The sequence below is a fragment of the Hibiscus syriacus genome, unplaced genomic scaffold (assembly GCF_006381635.1).
Source record: "Hibiscus syriacus cultivar Baekdansim isolate YM2019G1 unplaced genomic scaffold, ASM638163v2 tig00003480_pilon, whole genome shotgun sequence".
Taxonomy (NCBI): domain Eukaryota; kingdom Viridiplantae; phylum Streptophyta; class Magnoliopsida; order Malvales; family Malvaceae; genus Hibiscus; species Hibiscus syriacus.
In genome coordinates, this window is record NW_024061973.1 from 103,582 (window position 1) to 116,512 (window position 12,931).

The 12,931-nt window shown below is 32.2% G+C and overlaps 2 protein-coding genes across 2 annotated transcripts; both read right to left on the reverse strand.

Moving 5' to 3' along the window:
• Nucleotides 1–3,979: 3,979 nt before the first annotated feature.
• Nucleotides 3,980–6,096, reverse strand: LOC120177931. Its single transcript, XM_039183915.1, has 2 exons — nucleotides 5,340–6,096; nucleotides 3,980–4,711 (listed from the first exon to the last, which is right to left on the reverse strand). Exons 1-2 carry the CDS (start codon nucleotides 5,852–5,854, stop codon nucleotides 4,183–4,185), a joined length of 1,044 nt encoding a protein of 347 aa, XP_039039846.1. The 5' UTR covers nucleotides 5,855–6,096; the 3' UTR covers nucleotides 3,980–4,182.
• Nucleotides 6,097–6,959: 863 nt separating this feature from the next.
• On the reverse strand, nucleotides 6,960–10,950 carry LOC120177995 (RNA-binding protein 2-like). Its single transcript, XM_039183973.1, has 6 exons — nucleotides 10,695–10,950; nucleotides 8,734–8,870; nucleotides 8,353–8,641; nucleotides 8,177–8,238; nucleotides 7,959–8,040; nucleotides 6,960–7,296 (listed from the first exon to the last, which is right to left on the reverse strand). The coding sequence occupies exons 1-6, from the start codon at nucleotides 10,780–10,782 to the stop codon at nucleotides 7,193–7,195; spliced, it is 762 nt and encodes a 253-aa protein (XP_039039904.1). The 5' UTR covers nucleotides 10,783–10,950; the 3' UTR covers nucleotides 6,960–7,192.
• Between the last annotated feature and the right edge of the window lie 1,981 nt (nucleotides 10,951–12,931).

Genomic DNA, 12,931 nt, shown 5'->3' on the forward strand with positions numbered 1-12,931 from the left:
ATTCAAATCTAATGTTACTCTTCATTTGCTTCACAATATGACCTAGTTGTGGATTTAGATGGTGAAGCTTGACCCTTAGTTTTCTTGTGTGTTCCTTTTTCTGTTTCTAAAATTATAGGATCGCCAATCCTAAGAAGCTCTTTTTTTTGTCCTTTTGTTGCTTCCGACTTTCATCACTTGCAATTTGAGACCCATTTTTGTAAATTTATCTTTAACCTCATTGAAAGTTTTAAATGTTTGTGATGCACAATGATTTATATTCATGCAAAAATAGGCTAAATTAAAATAAACAGCTTAAATTGATGTTAGATTATCACATTCAATCTTTTTATTGTTCTTTGTAACTCAACATATTTTTTGGCATGAATAGTTTACCGCTTTATGATACATGTATATATACATAATAAAGTTACAAGTATAAAAGTGCATATATGTTTCTGCCCATTTCTTTTTGGCTTCATACAATTATTTTACCCACTTCCTATCTTCAAATTTATGTTTGGATACTAATTCAGTCCAAACCCTTTCAAAATCTATGGGTGTTCTACATTTGTCAACACACTTCATAAATTCATCGTGAAATTTTTTATCACTATTTGTTTTTACGCTCCTCGTAAGATGTCATAAGAAAAGTCTATGTTTTGCCTCAATGAGTACTTAAGTAATGGCATTTTCCATGGCTTTATCTCCATCAATAATAATAGTTAGAGGTTTGTAGCCATCTCCCGCTATAATTAGTTGTTGTAACATGACACATAAGTATCATCTTTCTCATTAACAACCAATACACATCCAAATGGTATTGTGTCTCGATGATGATTGATGCCAACTAAAAATACGACCGACTTGTTGTATGCGTTGTACTTATAAGTTGTACAAACGTAATTACTTGTCCAAATTCCTTATAATCGATAAGTGATATACCATCAAACCAGAATAATTTTTATAAGTTTCCATGTTTGTCTCTTGTATGACTCATAAAAAAACGATTTGTTTCTTGCTTTCCATAGAGATATGTCATCACCTTTTTCAACATCACCATATTGTACTTCTTTTTGTTTGATTCTATGTATATAGTTGTAAAAATTCTTATGTATGAATCCAATATTTTCAAGAAAACCAACTTCATTAACGAAATTTCGCATTATTCTATTGGGAGCAATTCTAGAATTGTGCATGCTATTAATTTTAATTTTATTCGCTCGTTGATTTTTCGAAATGACCTAAAAATAAATCAACATCAAAATATTTAGATTTGTATTAGAAATATTATAAAAAAATGCATTAAGTATTTATTTACTTGATAAAAGGTACTTGTGTTGACTTTATCATTTCATGGTTATGTTGTGCATGAAAATTTTGAGCCTTCCAAAATTGATATCGTTCGTGAAGTTTGAATTGAATAAATGCTTGACATCCAACTCTTTTAACTTGTTTTTGTTCATGCTTTCTATTAGGTAAGCTTTCCATATTTCCTCTCTATAACCCTCTTTACGAAACATCAATTTCTTTGAAATTATGTGACTATCACTTCGACTCTTTACTGTTGTACCAGTCGAATTCCAAAATCTTTCACTTTTGCATAAGTATAATAAAATTCAATGCAATCATTTAATGACACCCACTTAAGCATATCCACGTCATTTTTATCATAATCTTTTACTTCTTTCTCAATCTTGTCTTATACATCCTCATTAATGAAAAAGTCAATTGTCTTCCTTGGTATAAACTTCTTTATTTGAATCATCATTGTAGTCATCTTCATAAATTTCAAAGTCATTATTCTATGTTTCTTTTTCTTGATCATCCATAATATCTAATAATGATGCAATCTAAATAGAAAAATAAATGTATTAAATTACTATTATAATAATGGTTAACACGATTTATACAATCAAATATACAATTACAAATGTTAATGTCAAATTAAAAACATAATGAGTGTGAGTAATACCAACCGTAAAGTATGAGCATTGATTTCAAACCTCTAGCAGAACACGAAAAATAATTTATATCGTAGTGAGGGAGTTTTTCAACAATCAACGATAATACTGGTAGTCAACGATTACCTAAAAAGATTAAATACAATTTATTATAAAATCAATAAAAATATAATAAAAATATCATAATAAAAATATTGTTATTAGTATTTTTATACATGGTTATAAAAATCACTACATCATGACATTAATTAATTTTAATGTGACTAACGATATGATAAAAAATAGTTAAATTTTTCTTATAATTATTATTAAAAATAACTATAAAATATAAAATAGTTAAATCTTAATATCAATATATTAATATAATAATAAAAAATTATTTTTTATATTTTTAATAATAAGAATAAGAATATGAGATTAGAATATAGTGAAGGGATCATACTAGATGAAATAAATTTAACCATGATGTCATGTAACAAAATGTGCACATATTTAGAAAGTTTTAGAAGCAAATAAGTTACTACTTATCTATCATTTTTTTTTGTCAATAATATAATTGAATAAATGATATGATTAAAGCTTTATACTAAGCATGAGATATATAACAATATTTCATTTCTAAATCAATACTTCCATAACACCATTCTTAGACAATGAAATTCAATCAACATAAGTACACACTGGCTTGACAATTTAAATAGACAATATTCAGTGAGAGACCTTTAGAATAATATGCTTACCTTATCTTGAATTCGTACATTCCCTTAGCCATAATAAAATTAAAATAAGGTTAATTACTAACACATATAACAATAATTTGTGAATTTGTTATTAAGCATATATATAACACCCAACAACTGAATAAATACAAACCTAGAAGTGCACCGTTAATCTTTCACTGAATCAAAATCCCATGATCTGCTATAGTACTCGAATGAACATGATTTAAACCCTTTAATACCTATAAGTAAATTAAGTAAACAACAAGGACATCTCTATAAGTAAATTAAGTAAACAAATTAACTCAATATGAAATTATATCTAGTTGAAAACATACTACGGAATTGCGAATTTTAAAATTTAAAATAAACATACTATTTTTTTTATTAAACTAAGGTGATTTATAAGTAGTATCTATTCTAAATATACTCTCAACCATTTGACATTGAACAATCACCCTGTTACAATCGTTGGTGCTCAATATGCATACTATTGAACCTTAAAAAAGATTTATTTTTTATAACGAAGGAATAATTTGTTTTTGTCCAATCCCTAATAAAGTTCGATAAAATGTGAAAATTACCCTTTAGCACTCAAATACTAAAAGGATTAATTACCCTTTGAGTCCTCCAGCATTTTAAAATATTACAAAAAAATAATGGTGAATATTAATGTATACCATTAATGGTGAATAGCATGAATGACACACATTCTAAAATTTTCCTCATGGATAACATCGGGGCTTAACTTTTAAAAAAGTTTCACGTCCGAGTTTAACCTAACGTGATTCATCAGCACCTTTTGTTATTATTTTACATTAATATTAATATATCTTTACAAATTAATGAATTATTGCTTCCTTCTAGCAGAGAGCTGGGAATTTTGGAGTGTCGCATTGGAATTAGATAAGAGGCGTGTAAAGCACAGAGCTGCTTTGGATGATTTGCATGAGACAACAGCTTGACCTTTATTTGAAGCAACAAAGATATGCCATAAAATCAAAGGATACCCAGGAAAAATGGCATACCAGTCGTTCCCTTTTACTCCAAAAACATATCAAAAAGCCACTAAATGGATTTCCAATTAATACTTGGTAATGTACGTGTGTGTATATATATATATATATATATATATATATGTATGTATATATGTATCTTTTTATCATTTTATCATAAACAATTTACCATGTTTTTCAACATTTGCATTATAGTATTGTCAATATTTAATTTTTCAATTGATATAGATTGTAAAATGTATAGAAATAATATATTACAAAATTGAAAACCAAGTATGATGGGTGGACTCGTGGCCTTGATTGTTAAAACCCAAGTTCAATCTGTTTTTAAACGTTTTTTTCTCTCTCAAACCTATTTTTAACCTAATAGTTTTGTTTAAATCATCTTAAATATCAGACAACTTCAAATTTGATCGTATACTCGAGCCCGAGACTGGTCTAATCGCAAGCCAAGCATAAACTTGTTTACTCAGTATTGTGTCCCCTTCCTATAGAGTCCAGCCCTTACGTTCGACTATAAATAATCCTATGGAACACTTCCCTAACCTTCTTCTCCAATGGTTCTAAACCAGCCTTCATTGCATCATAAGCTTGCCCCAATTCCTCCACTCTTTCCCTCACCGCTTTTTCCTTGTCATCGCCGATCGGAAACTGCTCGGTAGCGGTCAGCTCGATCAACGGCCAAGTACATTTCTCGATTTGATAGATTTCCATTAACAACCCACACGAGTTCCTTCTGTCTTTTTTCTTCGACTCCTCCATGATCTTATCGTGCAACGAGAGAATGGTGGCAGCCCAAGAGAACTGCCTAGGAAGATAAAACTGAACTTGCAAACCCCGTTCCTGGCACGGTATCGCGGCCACCAATGCCCACATTGCAAACAACAAAACGCTACCCATTGTGTAAGTGAGCATCGCGAGTCCATTGGTGGCAACGATTTCGTTCGCTCGTGGTGCTACCAAGTTGCTCCCGATTGCTTGGAGTTGCCTAGCTGCCGACCAAGTCCTCGAAACATTCCAAGATATTGATCTACTGTAATAGGATGAAGCCAAAGATTTTATGATAACGGATTAAATAAAGAAAAGGTATAATGACAAAAAAATATCTATTAACATTTAGTTAAACAATCACTGTTAACTCTAACCTTTAAGTATTTTAGTTTCTAATATTTTATTTTAGGGCGAAAAGATTTATTAGTGGATGAAAATCGTTAATCAACAAAGCATCAATACTCCAAATAAGATTATTTATTATCCTAAAATAAAATAATAAAGACCAAAATACTAAAAAACACTAGAGTGATTAATTAATCGAATGTTAGAGACATTGTTAATTGTTACTCTAAAATAAAACTTTAAAAACTAAAATATTTAAAAAATTAAAATAATTATTTAATCAAATATTATAATATTTTTTATATTACCCTCAACAATTCTACATTAGTTTAACACCATTAACGATTAAAATAGACATGAATTTGTTTCTTAAAAGCATCCCATAAAATCAGCATTTCTTTCGAATTCACAATAGGACTAATCAATGATATTATAAAAGGAGATGATGAATAATATCAAATTAAAGGACTAAATCCTAGATTTGGGATATAGTACAATGACCAAAACTATAATTTGACCCATAAAAGTAAAGATAATCTTGGTACCTTAAAAGACCCAGAGGACGATTTTGATCCTTGGCATTTCTTCCAAAGGATCGATTCCTGACAGCCAATGCTTGAGGGGAATCTTTATCTTCAAGCATCGCAATCGCTAACTCTCCCAAAGCCTTTTTCGCCCGACGAAATTGGCCTTCTCCTAAGATTCTCTTATTACCCAAAGCGCAAATCACGATTTCTATAAGCTTCTGCCATTGCCCGATCTGGTCGACCCCGTCGCGAATCGCATTACAAACATCGAGCGCCTTAACACTGCGCTCATAGAAATCGGAAATCAAACGATCCATAGGAGGTTTCGCCGCCTGAGATTTGTTGTTGACGAGGATAGCCCTGAATTCCTCTTCGCAAGAAAGGAACACATCGAGCAATTTACAAAGCCAAGGAAGTGAAAGCAGTTCATCCGAAGAAACCGAACTTAATTCATGAAACCGGTCCGCTATTTGCCTTTGAAAGGATTCAAGCTCCACCTCGTTCGAACCCGATCCATTGTTCAACGATTCCATTCCAGTAACGAACGGCTTAAATTCGTCAACGGTGTCAAAGTTCCTTGAAAATCCGTCGCGGGCATTATCAAAATGAATAATGACAGCAATAATTATTTATTATATCAAAAATGAAACTCTGATTTTAATTAGATCCGATATTTAAGAGAGAAAATTAGGGAGAAATAGAGATGGATGATGAACATGAAGAAAACCCCAACAAATGAAAGATCGGCATTTTTATTGGAGATTTTTCGACCACGTTTTAAGGTTGTTGGGGGAAAAAAGAAAGCGAGGACGATTAAGGGAGCCGGAAGGTTCTGGTCCAAATAAGCAAAGCAAGGACTACATCTGAGATTTAAGTTTTGAGCAGATCAGGGCCGTTGATCATGAATCTACTAGCCATTTGGATAATATTATGTCAATGATCCAAAACATTTTTTTCATGATGATATCCAGAAGGCTTATATCACAAATAATTATTTAATGAATACATTATTTTTCCTTTAAGTAATTAAAATATTTTTGTCAAAATAAGTACTTGAATTATTTTATGTCAAAATAAGTACTTAAATTATTTAATTTTTGTAATCTAAGTTCTAAATAAATTGACATGTGACATTAATTAAATAATATTTTAGGTACTTTGATGGAAAAAAATTGATCACTTTAGGTACATATTTTAACAAAAAAATGTAACTTTAGATACATATTTTGACAAAAAAACACTTTAGATAAATAAAAAGAGGATATATTTTAAGTACTTATTTGTTATATAATAATATTCAAAATAATATTTTTTTTATCAAAATGATACCTTTTGATAAAGATGTATCATGTGAGTAGCGTTTTTCAAAAAAAATATTTTGCAATATACACTTTCATCGACGTAATATATTTTTTAGACGTTTTTTCACATTCACATCATCCATGACCAGAATAAAAGAATAATAGTCTAAAAAATTATAAAGAAACTATACTAGCCATTTGCACATTGCACCTTTCACTTGCTCTTATACCTTACACTTATTAGTTGGTTATATATGTCATGATTTAAATTAAAATTATAAAGAAACTATACTAGCCATTTGCACCGCTAATTCCTGTATTTAAACACTATTGCAGATGCTACAACAATCTTATCTCTACAACAAAAATAACTCTTATATCTCTTAAGTTAAATTACAACATGGATTCCTGAAACGTGCAAGCAATTCAAGTATTGCTTGATCCACACTCCTAAATTTATGGTAATCTTTAAGGCAAATGCTCATCGGGATCGAGTGATTCAAATTGCAAGTCTTCAAAATCTTTCCATATATAGAAAAAGATAGCCTATTTGCCAAAAGAAAGTCACATTTACCTCCTTCCACGAGTTCCAGGACCCGACCTCGGGCCGGGGTGTCGAGAAAACTGCAGCCTCAAGTATTTAGAATCCGGGTCATGTTCATCCATTTTATAACCTGCACAATATATCAATAAAGTCGACTTACAAAGAATGTAGATTTTCTTTAGGGGGGAAATGTGTGTTAAAAGGAAGAAACAAGTTCTGTATAGTCAAAGGCTAGTTGGGTCTCAAGGCTTGACCAGATTTAGACAGGATCTTGAACAAGTAAAAACTACTACCATCGAACACAGTCAAGTTCTTGGATAGTACGGTTACATGTTTAAGATACAATAGTTTCATTACAGGAAAATATTTTTGTATAGGAAAGTAAAATGGCATATATATATATATCTTTAATTATACAGATATTATTGATACTTAACTTGATACTTGTGCAAGTCCAACAACTGAGTTAGTGCCGCCTAACTTGTAATTCTAACTAGGATTATATATGATATAGAATACAGATATATGCAATTGTGAAATGGATAATGGGCAAAATATATAATTTAAAAGCCATAGATATCATTCTTTCTTTATTCCAAGAAGAGTAGATTTGAACTTGCTCTATGAGCAGTGGATACAGAAACCTAGCACTTAAGCCAAATGCTCAAGTACACCAATATCATTCAATAGTATTCACTAAGGTTTCCTATTGTTTTTTCCATGTACTGTGTATCATTTTCCAATGATAATCTACCTTTTATAAATGTTAAAATCAAAGGAAGAAGAGATTACCTTGCAAGGCACTCATTGCAGTTGCCGCACATGCAGGACTTGAAAAATCAACAAAACAAAGGATAAGAGGATCTCCACCACGCTGTATTACAATGCACAAGGTTTTACCATTTGATGGAACACTCTCAATTACGACAATTTCACGTGCAAAGAAAACAACAAAGGAAACTATGCTACAGTAGACAAATGAAATATTTGGCAATGCCTAGTCCACTTACCTGTCGGGGTTCTTTGCTCACTAATCGTACTTCTTCATATCCAACAAATGGGCGAAAGATATCTAAAGCCTTGATCAAGGAATGAACCAACAGTCGGAAGCCAGGTAAAAAAGTTAAAATATTGTATCATTGAACAGGTCAATATATCTTATCAAGCACTACACTAAATAGGATACGGGCTACTTCGCGCCTTGTGCTGTCAGGAGGAAACCCTTCAACATATAGAGTGTTGGAAGCATCTGGAGGTAGAGGAATAGAATCCCTACCTGGCCTTGTCATTGCATCTACCGAAACTTGATCACTAAAACCAACATTTTGACCATTTGGTGACAAATCTGGAGCAGCAGATCCAAGACGACCCATCATAGGAGGATCAGCAATTGGATGAGCAGGCATTGCACCACCAACACTCCTTATCAACCCACCAAATGTACTAGCTTCTCCAGAAGTAAAAGAAGAAAGTTTCTTCAAAAACAATTTAATGAATGCTTTAGAATACAACAATGTAGATGCTAGGTGAGGAATAAATCAGAATGAGTAAAGGTTCAAGATGGTACTGCACTCTGGAGATAACGATCATATGCTGATCCAACTGATTTCGTATCCTTCACAGACAGATGTCCACCTAGATCATCATCTCTTGCCAGATAATTATGCATCTCAAGAGCTGAATGCAGTCCAGAAGGCGGAGCATCTGTCAAGTTAAAAATTGAATATCTATGTGTAACTCATTCTTAAAGTAGATAATGTCTTTCACAAAAGATGCAAGGTGAAACAAACATATTTATTAAATTTGTTACAAACAAAATGGAACTCAACTTGTGCTTGCACTGCTGGTCCCAAACTCAAATAAAGGAAGGCTGTGGGGCGCCTGTGATAACCAGCAGCAAACCTAATATGTCTTTTGACATGAACCAAAATAAGAGAACTAATGTTGGGGCATCTGCTACTAAACAATGTTCAGCATCTTTGTGTGCCCGGGAGCAAATGATAAATGGGCATGGGGTTTTAGGTAATTGCCCCTAAGCAAAGCGCCGCACCAACAATTGGGTATGGTCTGAAATAGGATTAAAGGTCCATTTGCCCAAGGCCCCAAGCTAATAGACGACAAGGATTAAAGAAAGGCCAAACTTTAGTATAGGTTAAGTATCTTGAAGCATAAATTCTCTTACATGTAATCAATCATGTAGAGGTAACAGAGCATCACAACTTAAGAACACATCATGGTGGGGTGCTGGAGTAAAATCAGTTATTAAAAACAAATTATTTGACCATAAAAACTTAAGAAGTTGTAGGGGTATAAAGAACTTTGAGATATACAAGCTATGAAAGGAGTCTAAGAAGACTTTACAGGATGCTTGAGTGAGGGGAATAAAAACACTTTTGATAAATTGGACACAATGGAGGGTGTTATATTTATAGGCTTTGCTCAGAAGAGGGAGAAGCAGACTAGTTATTTGGAACTGGCAAGTCTTTTAAGGATAACAACCATTTTTTTTTTTAACGACTAAGAAAAGGGCTACGATTTTCACAGGCCATCTCCTTACTTTACGGTGCATAATCTAATCAGCATCAACTAACCAAAGAGTAAACTGCCGACCTGTACAGGTATATCATATTACACTACGGGTGCAAGGCCAAGGAGAGTTGTTTTCTATTCACTATTGTTAAAAAGCTGTAACTTAAATACATCTAAGACAAAACAGTGCTTCGTTTGCCAAAACAAATATCTGATCTTCATTCTAATCATAGTCCCCGTTTTCTGGTGATTGATGAGCTCCATGAGCTGATACTACAGAGGGATGGAAATATTCTAATGAATTCTTCGATTATAATTGCTCTCAAGATAGGGTCACCTGAATATACCACTAGATAACTTAAAATGTAACATAAGTTATGACCTTGCACCGGATAAAGATCAAATGGTGATTGGCCAAGATGCAATTCCTATCGAAGTTTGAAAGAGCCTCAATGAGGCCAGGATTGGTGGTTGATGAACTTGTTTAACAAGACCTTGTCCCCGATGAAAACTTAAAAGGCGATGGGCCAATATGCAATTCCTATCAAAGTTTGGAAACGCCTCAATGAGGTCGAGATTGGGTGGTAAATGAACTTGTTTAACAAGATTTGACAAATTAATAAGATGCTTAATGAAAAATTAATAAGATTATTTTGGTATTTGATCCTTCCATATATGGAAAAGCATAGAAAAATAAATAAACAAACTGATTTTAGCCGCATAGTAAGTACGCGAAACATCGGCATTCTTTTTCATTGTTAAAATAATATAAACATTCGTTCCAGTTTATCCATAAATGCATCTAATTCAATAAAATGGAACCTAACATCAAACCAATGCTTTACTCCAATACTGATATTTAACAGGAAAAAATCCACTTTTCGTTCCCTAAACTAATCTCAAAAGTAGCTAAAACTAAAACAAAAATTCACAAAAACTCGGAAAATAAGAAAAGTATAAGGCAAAAAAGGATTTGTAGCGGCAAAGAAAGAAGTGTACCGTAGTCTGTACGTGGTCGTTTAAGCATCCCACGAGAAGAAAGCATCGGAGAAGTTGGCTGTTGTCGATTCCAATAACCATCCGCCATTTACTCTTTCTAAATTCGTTTGCAAATAAAACAATTATAAGTACTTCAATTTTCTAAATTTTATTTTATTAGGGAGAAAAATAACAGGAAAATCGGGGATCGAGGAAACCCTAGCTCAAGCAATCAACTCAAACAACAGTGAGTAGCGAGGCACCGAGTCGAGTCTACATGCTAAAAAGCTCTCCGTGCAGTAGCTTCATAAATCTTTTCGGATGGATCACTGGAGCGGATAATGGGTCAAGTAGTTTTTTTATTATTATTTTTCTTTTTTATATAATATGTGTCGTAATTCATTTGATCAGTCGATAATAAGCTTGATTCACTTTTTTTTTAATTATATACTTTTTCGGTTTATATTTTAATTTTATCCTTTAAATTAACATTTCAACCTCATTTTAAATATATTTATTTTTATTTGAAGAAAATGTAAAAAAAATTAAATTTGATTTGAGATTTATCAATAATATTCTAAAAATCAGATAAAATTTTGTTTTTTCCTAATGAACAATTAAAAAAATCTAAAATCATTAAAGATTATATTTTATAATTATGAATGGAAAAGATAAGTTATGTAAATATTAAAAGTTAAATATATTATATTATCAAATAATCACGATATTTTTTGTTTAAAATTAATAATATAATAATAAAGATAATATATTTTCGGCGATCTAATGATAAAGATATATTTTGTTTTAAATAATCAGTGGTGATTACAAGATAATATCTATTTATAATTTTTCTTAATCATGGATAACGTACATATACCTTTTAGATCACATATGTATATATTCAAATTCAAAACCTCAAGAAAAAATAACACTAATTTTAACCATTTTATAATATAATGTATATTTTTTAATTTGACTGTGTTACTATTATGAACATAATAAAAAAATTTATAATTATAATCATCGATATTAATATCGGTGTTGAGATTAAAGTATTCGTGAAATGAAACGACTTTGATAGGATCAAAACCACCTACAGGCTAAAAATGAAACTCGAGTTCTTGGACTACATATTATGTATATAAGGACAAAATCAAGATAAATTTATGAGGTTAGATTAGTTAATTTTGAGACTAATGAACTTTTATAAAATACTTAAATCATAAAGTTAAAAAATATAATATAATTTTATTAATTGCAAAATTAATTGATATTGAAAGATAATTAAATCAATAAAATCAACATATTTTTTCATTAAAAGTGAAAAGATCCAAAAATAATAATTAAACAAGATAAATCAAAATAAATGATAACTTTATCAATAGAGTTGATTCAAGTGGTATGCAGTCAGGACCGGCTCAATACATGTGCTAGATGGGCGATGACTCAGGGCAGCATGTAGGGCATGGGCATCAGTTTTACTGTTTGGAGCATTTCAAACAGGTTGGAGTCATGGACTTCGAGGATCCATCGCCCCAAATAACTCCACTCCGCGGCTTTGCTTCCACGATATTCACTCTCACTTCCAGCTCGGAGTTGTCACCACTCCCCTCGTTCTGACCTTCAGAAGTCCCCAAGCAATCTCTATGTTCAGGCACAACCAGAGCGTCTTTGAAAGATCTCGAGTCTTTTTTTGCCTCCCTCATCACTCATTTCTGTTTGCTGTTTGGCGATTGCACCTTCTCCAAATTGCTTCGGTCAACTGCTAGAAAGACTTCAATCGAATAACCATCAATAACTCTACCGTGACCATCCTTAACTGCCTTCTTTGCTTCTGCCAGAGATTTGAATCGAACAAAAGCAAAAGTCGTTGGCAAATGTTTCCTTCTCCTGCTCTTATAAGCAACAAACACATCAGTCATTGTTCCATGGACTTCAAAGGCTGCTCTCAACGCTGAGTGGTACACTCTCTTACTGACGTTGTCCACAAACACGGTGTAACCCCTGCGGCGGTGCTCCTCCACCCTAATCGTACTACCGCTCCCTCTGCTCCTGGCTGACCTTTCGCCTCCCATGTTTCTCTATACCGTGGAATAAGCTCTATCAACCTATCTACCTTAATTATTCCCCGCTGTCCCACGCTATCTATCTCGATGCTTTTGCAAGATCTTAAAAGTGCTTTGCATTATTTCTCCTTTAATCTTATCAATGCACAACTAATGTGTATTTTGTAATATGTATCATGTCTCCATATAGAA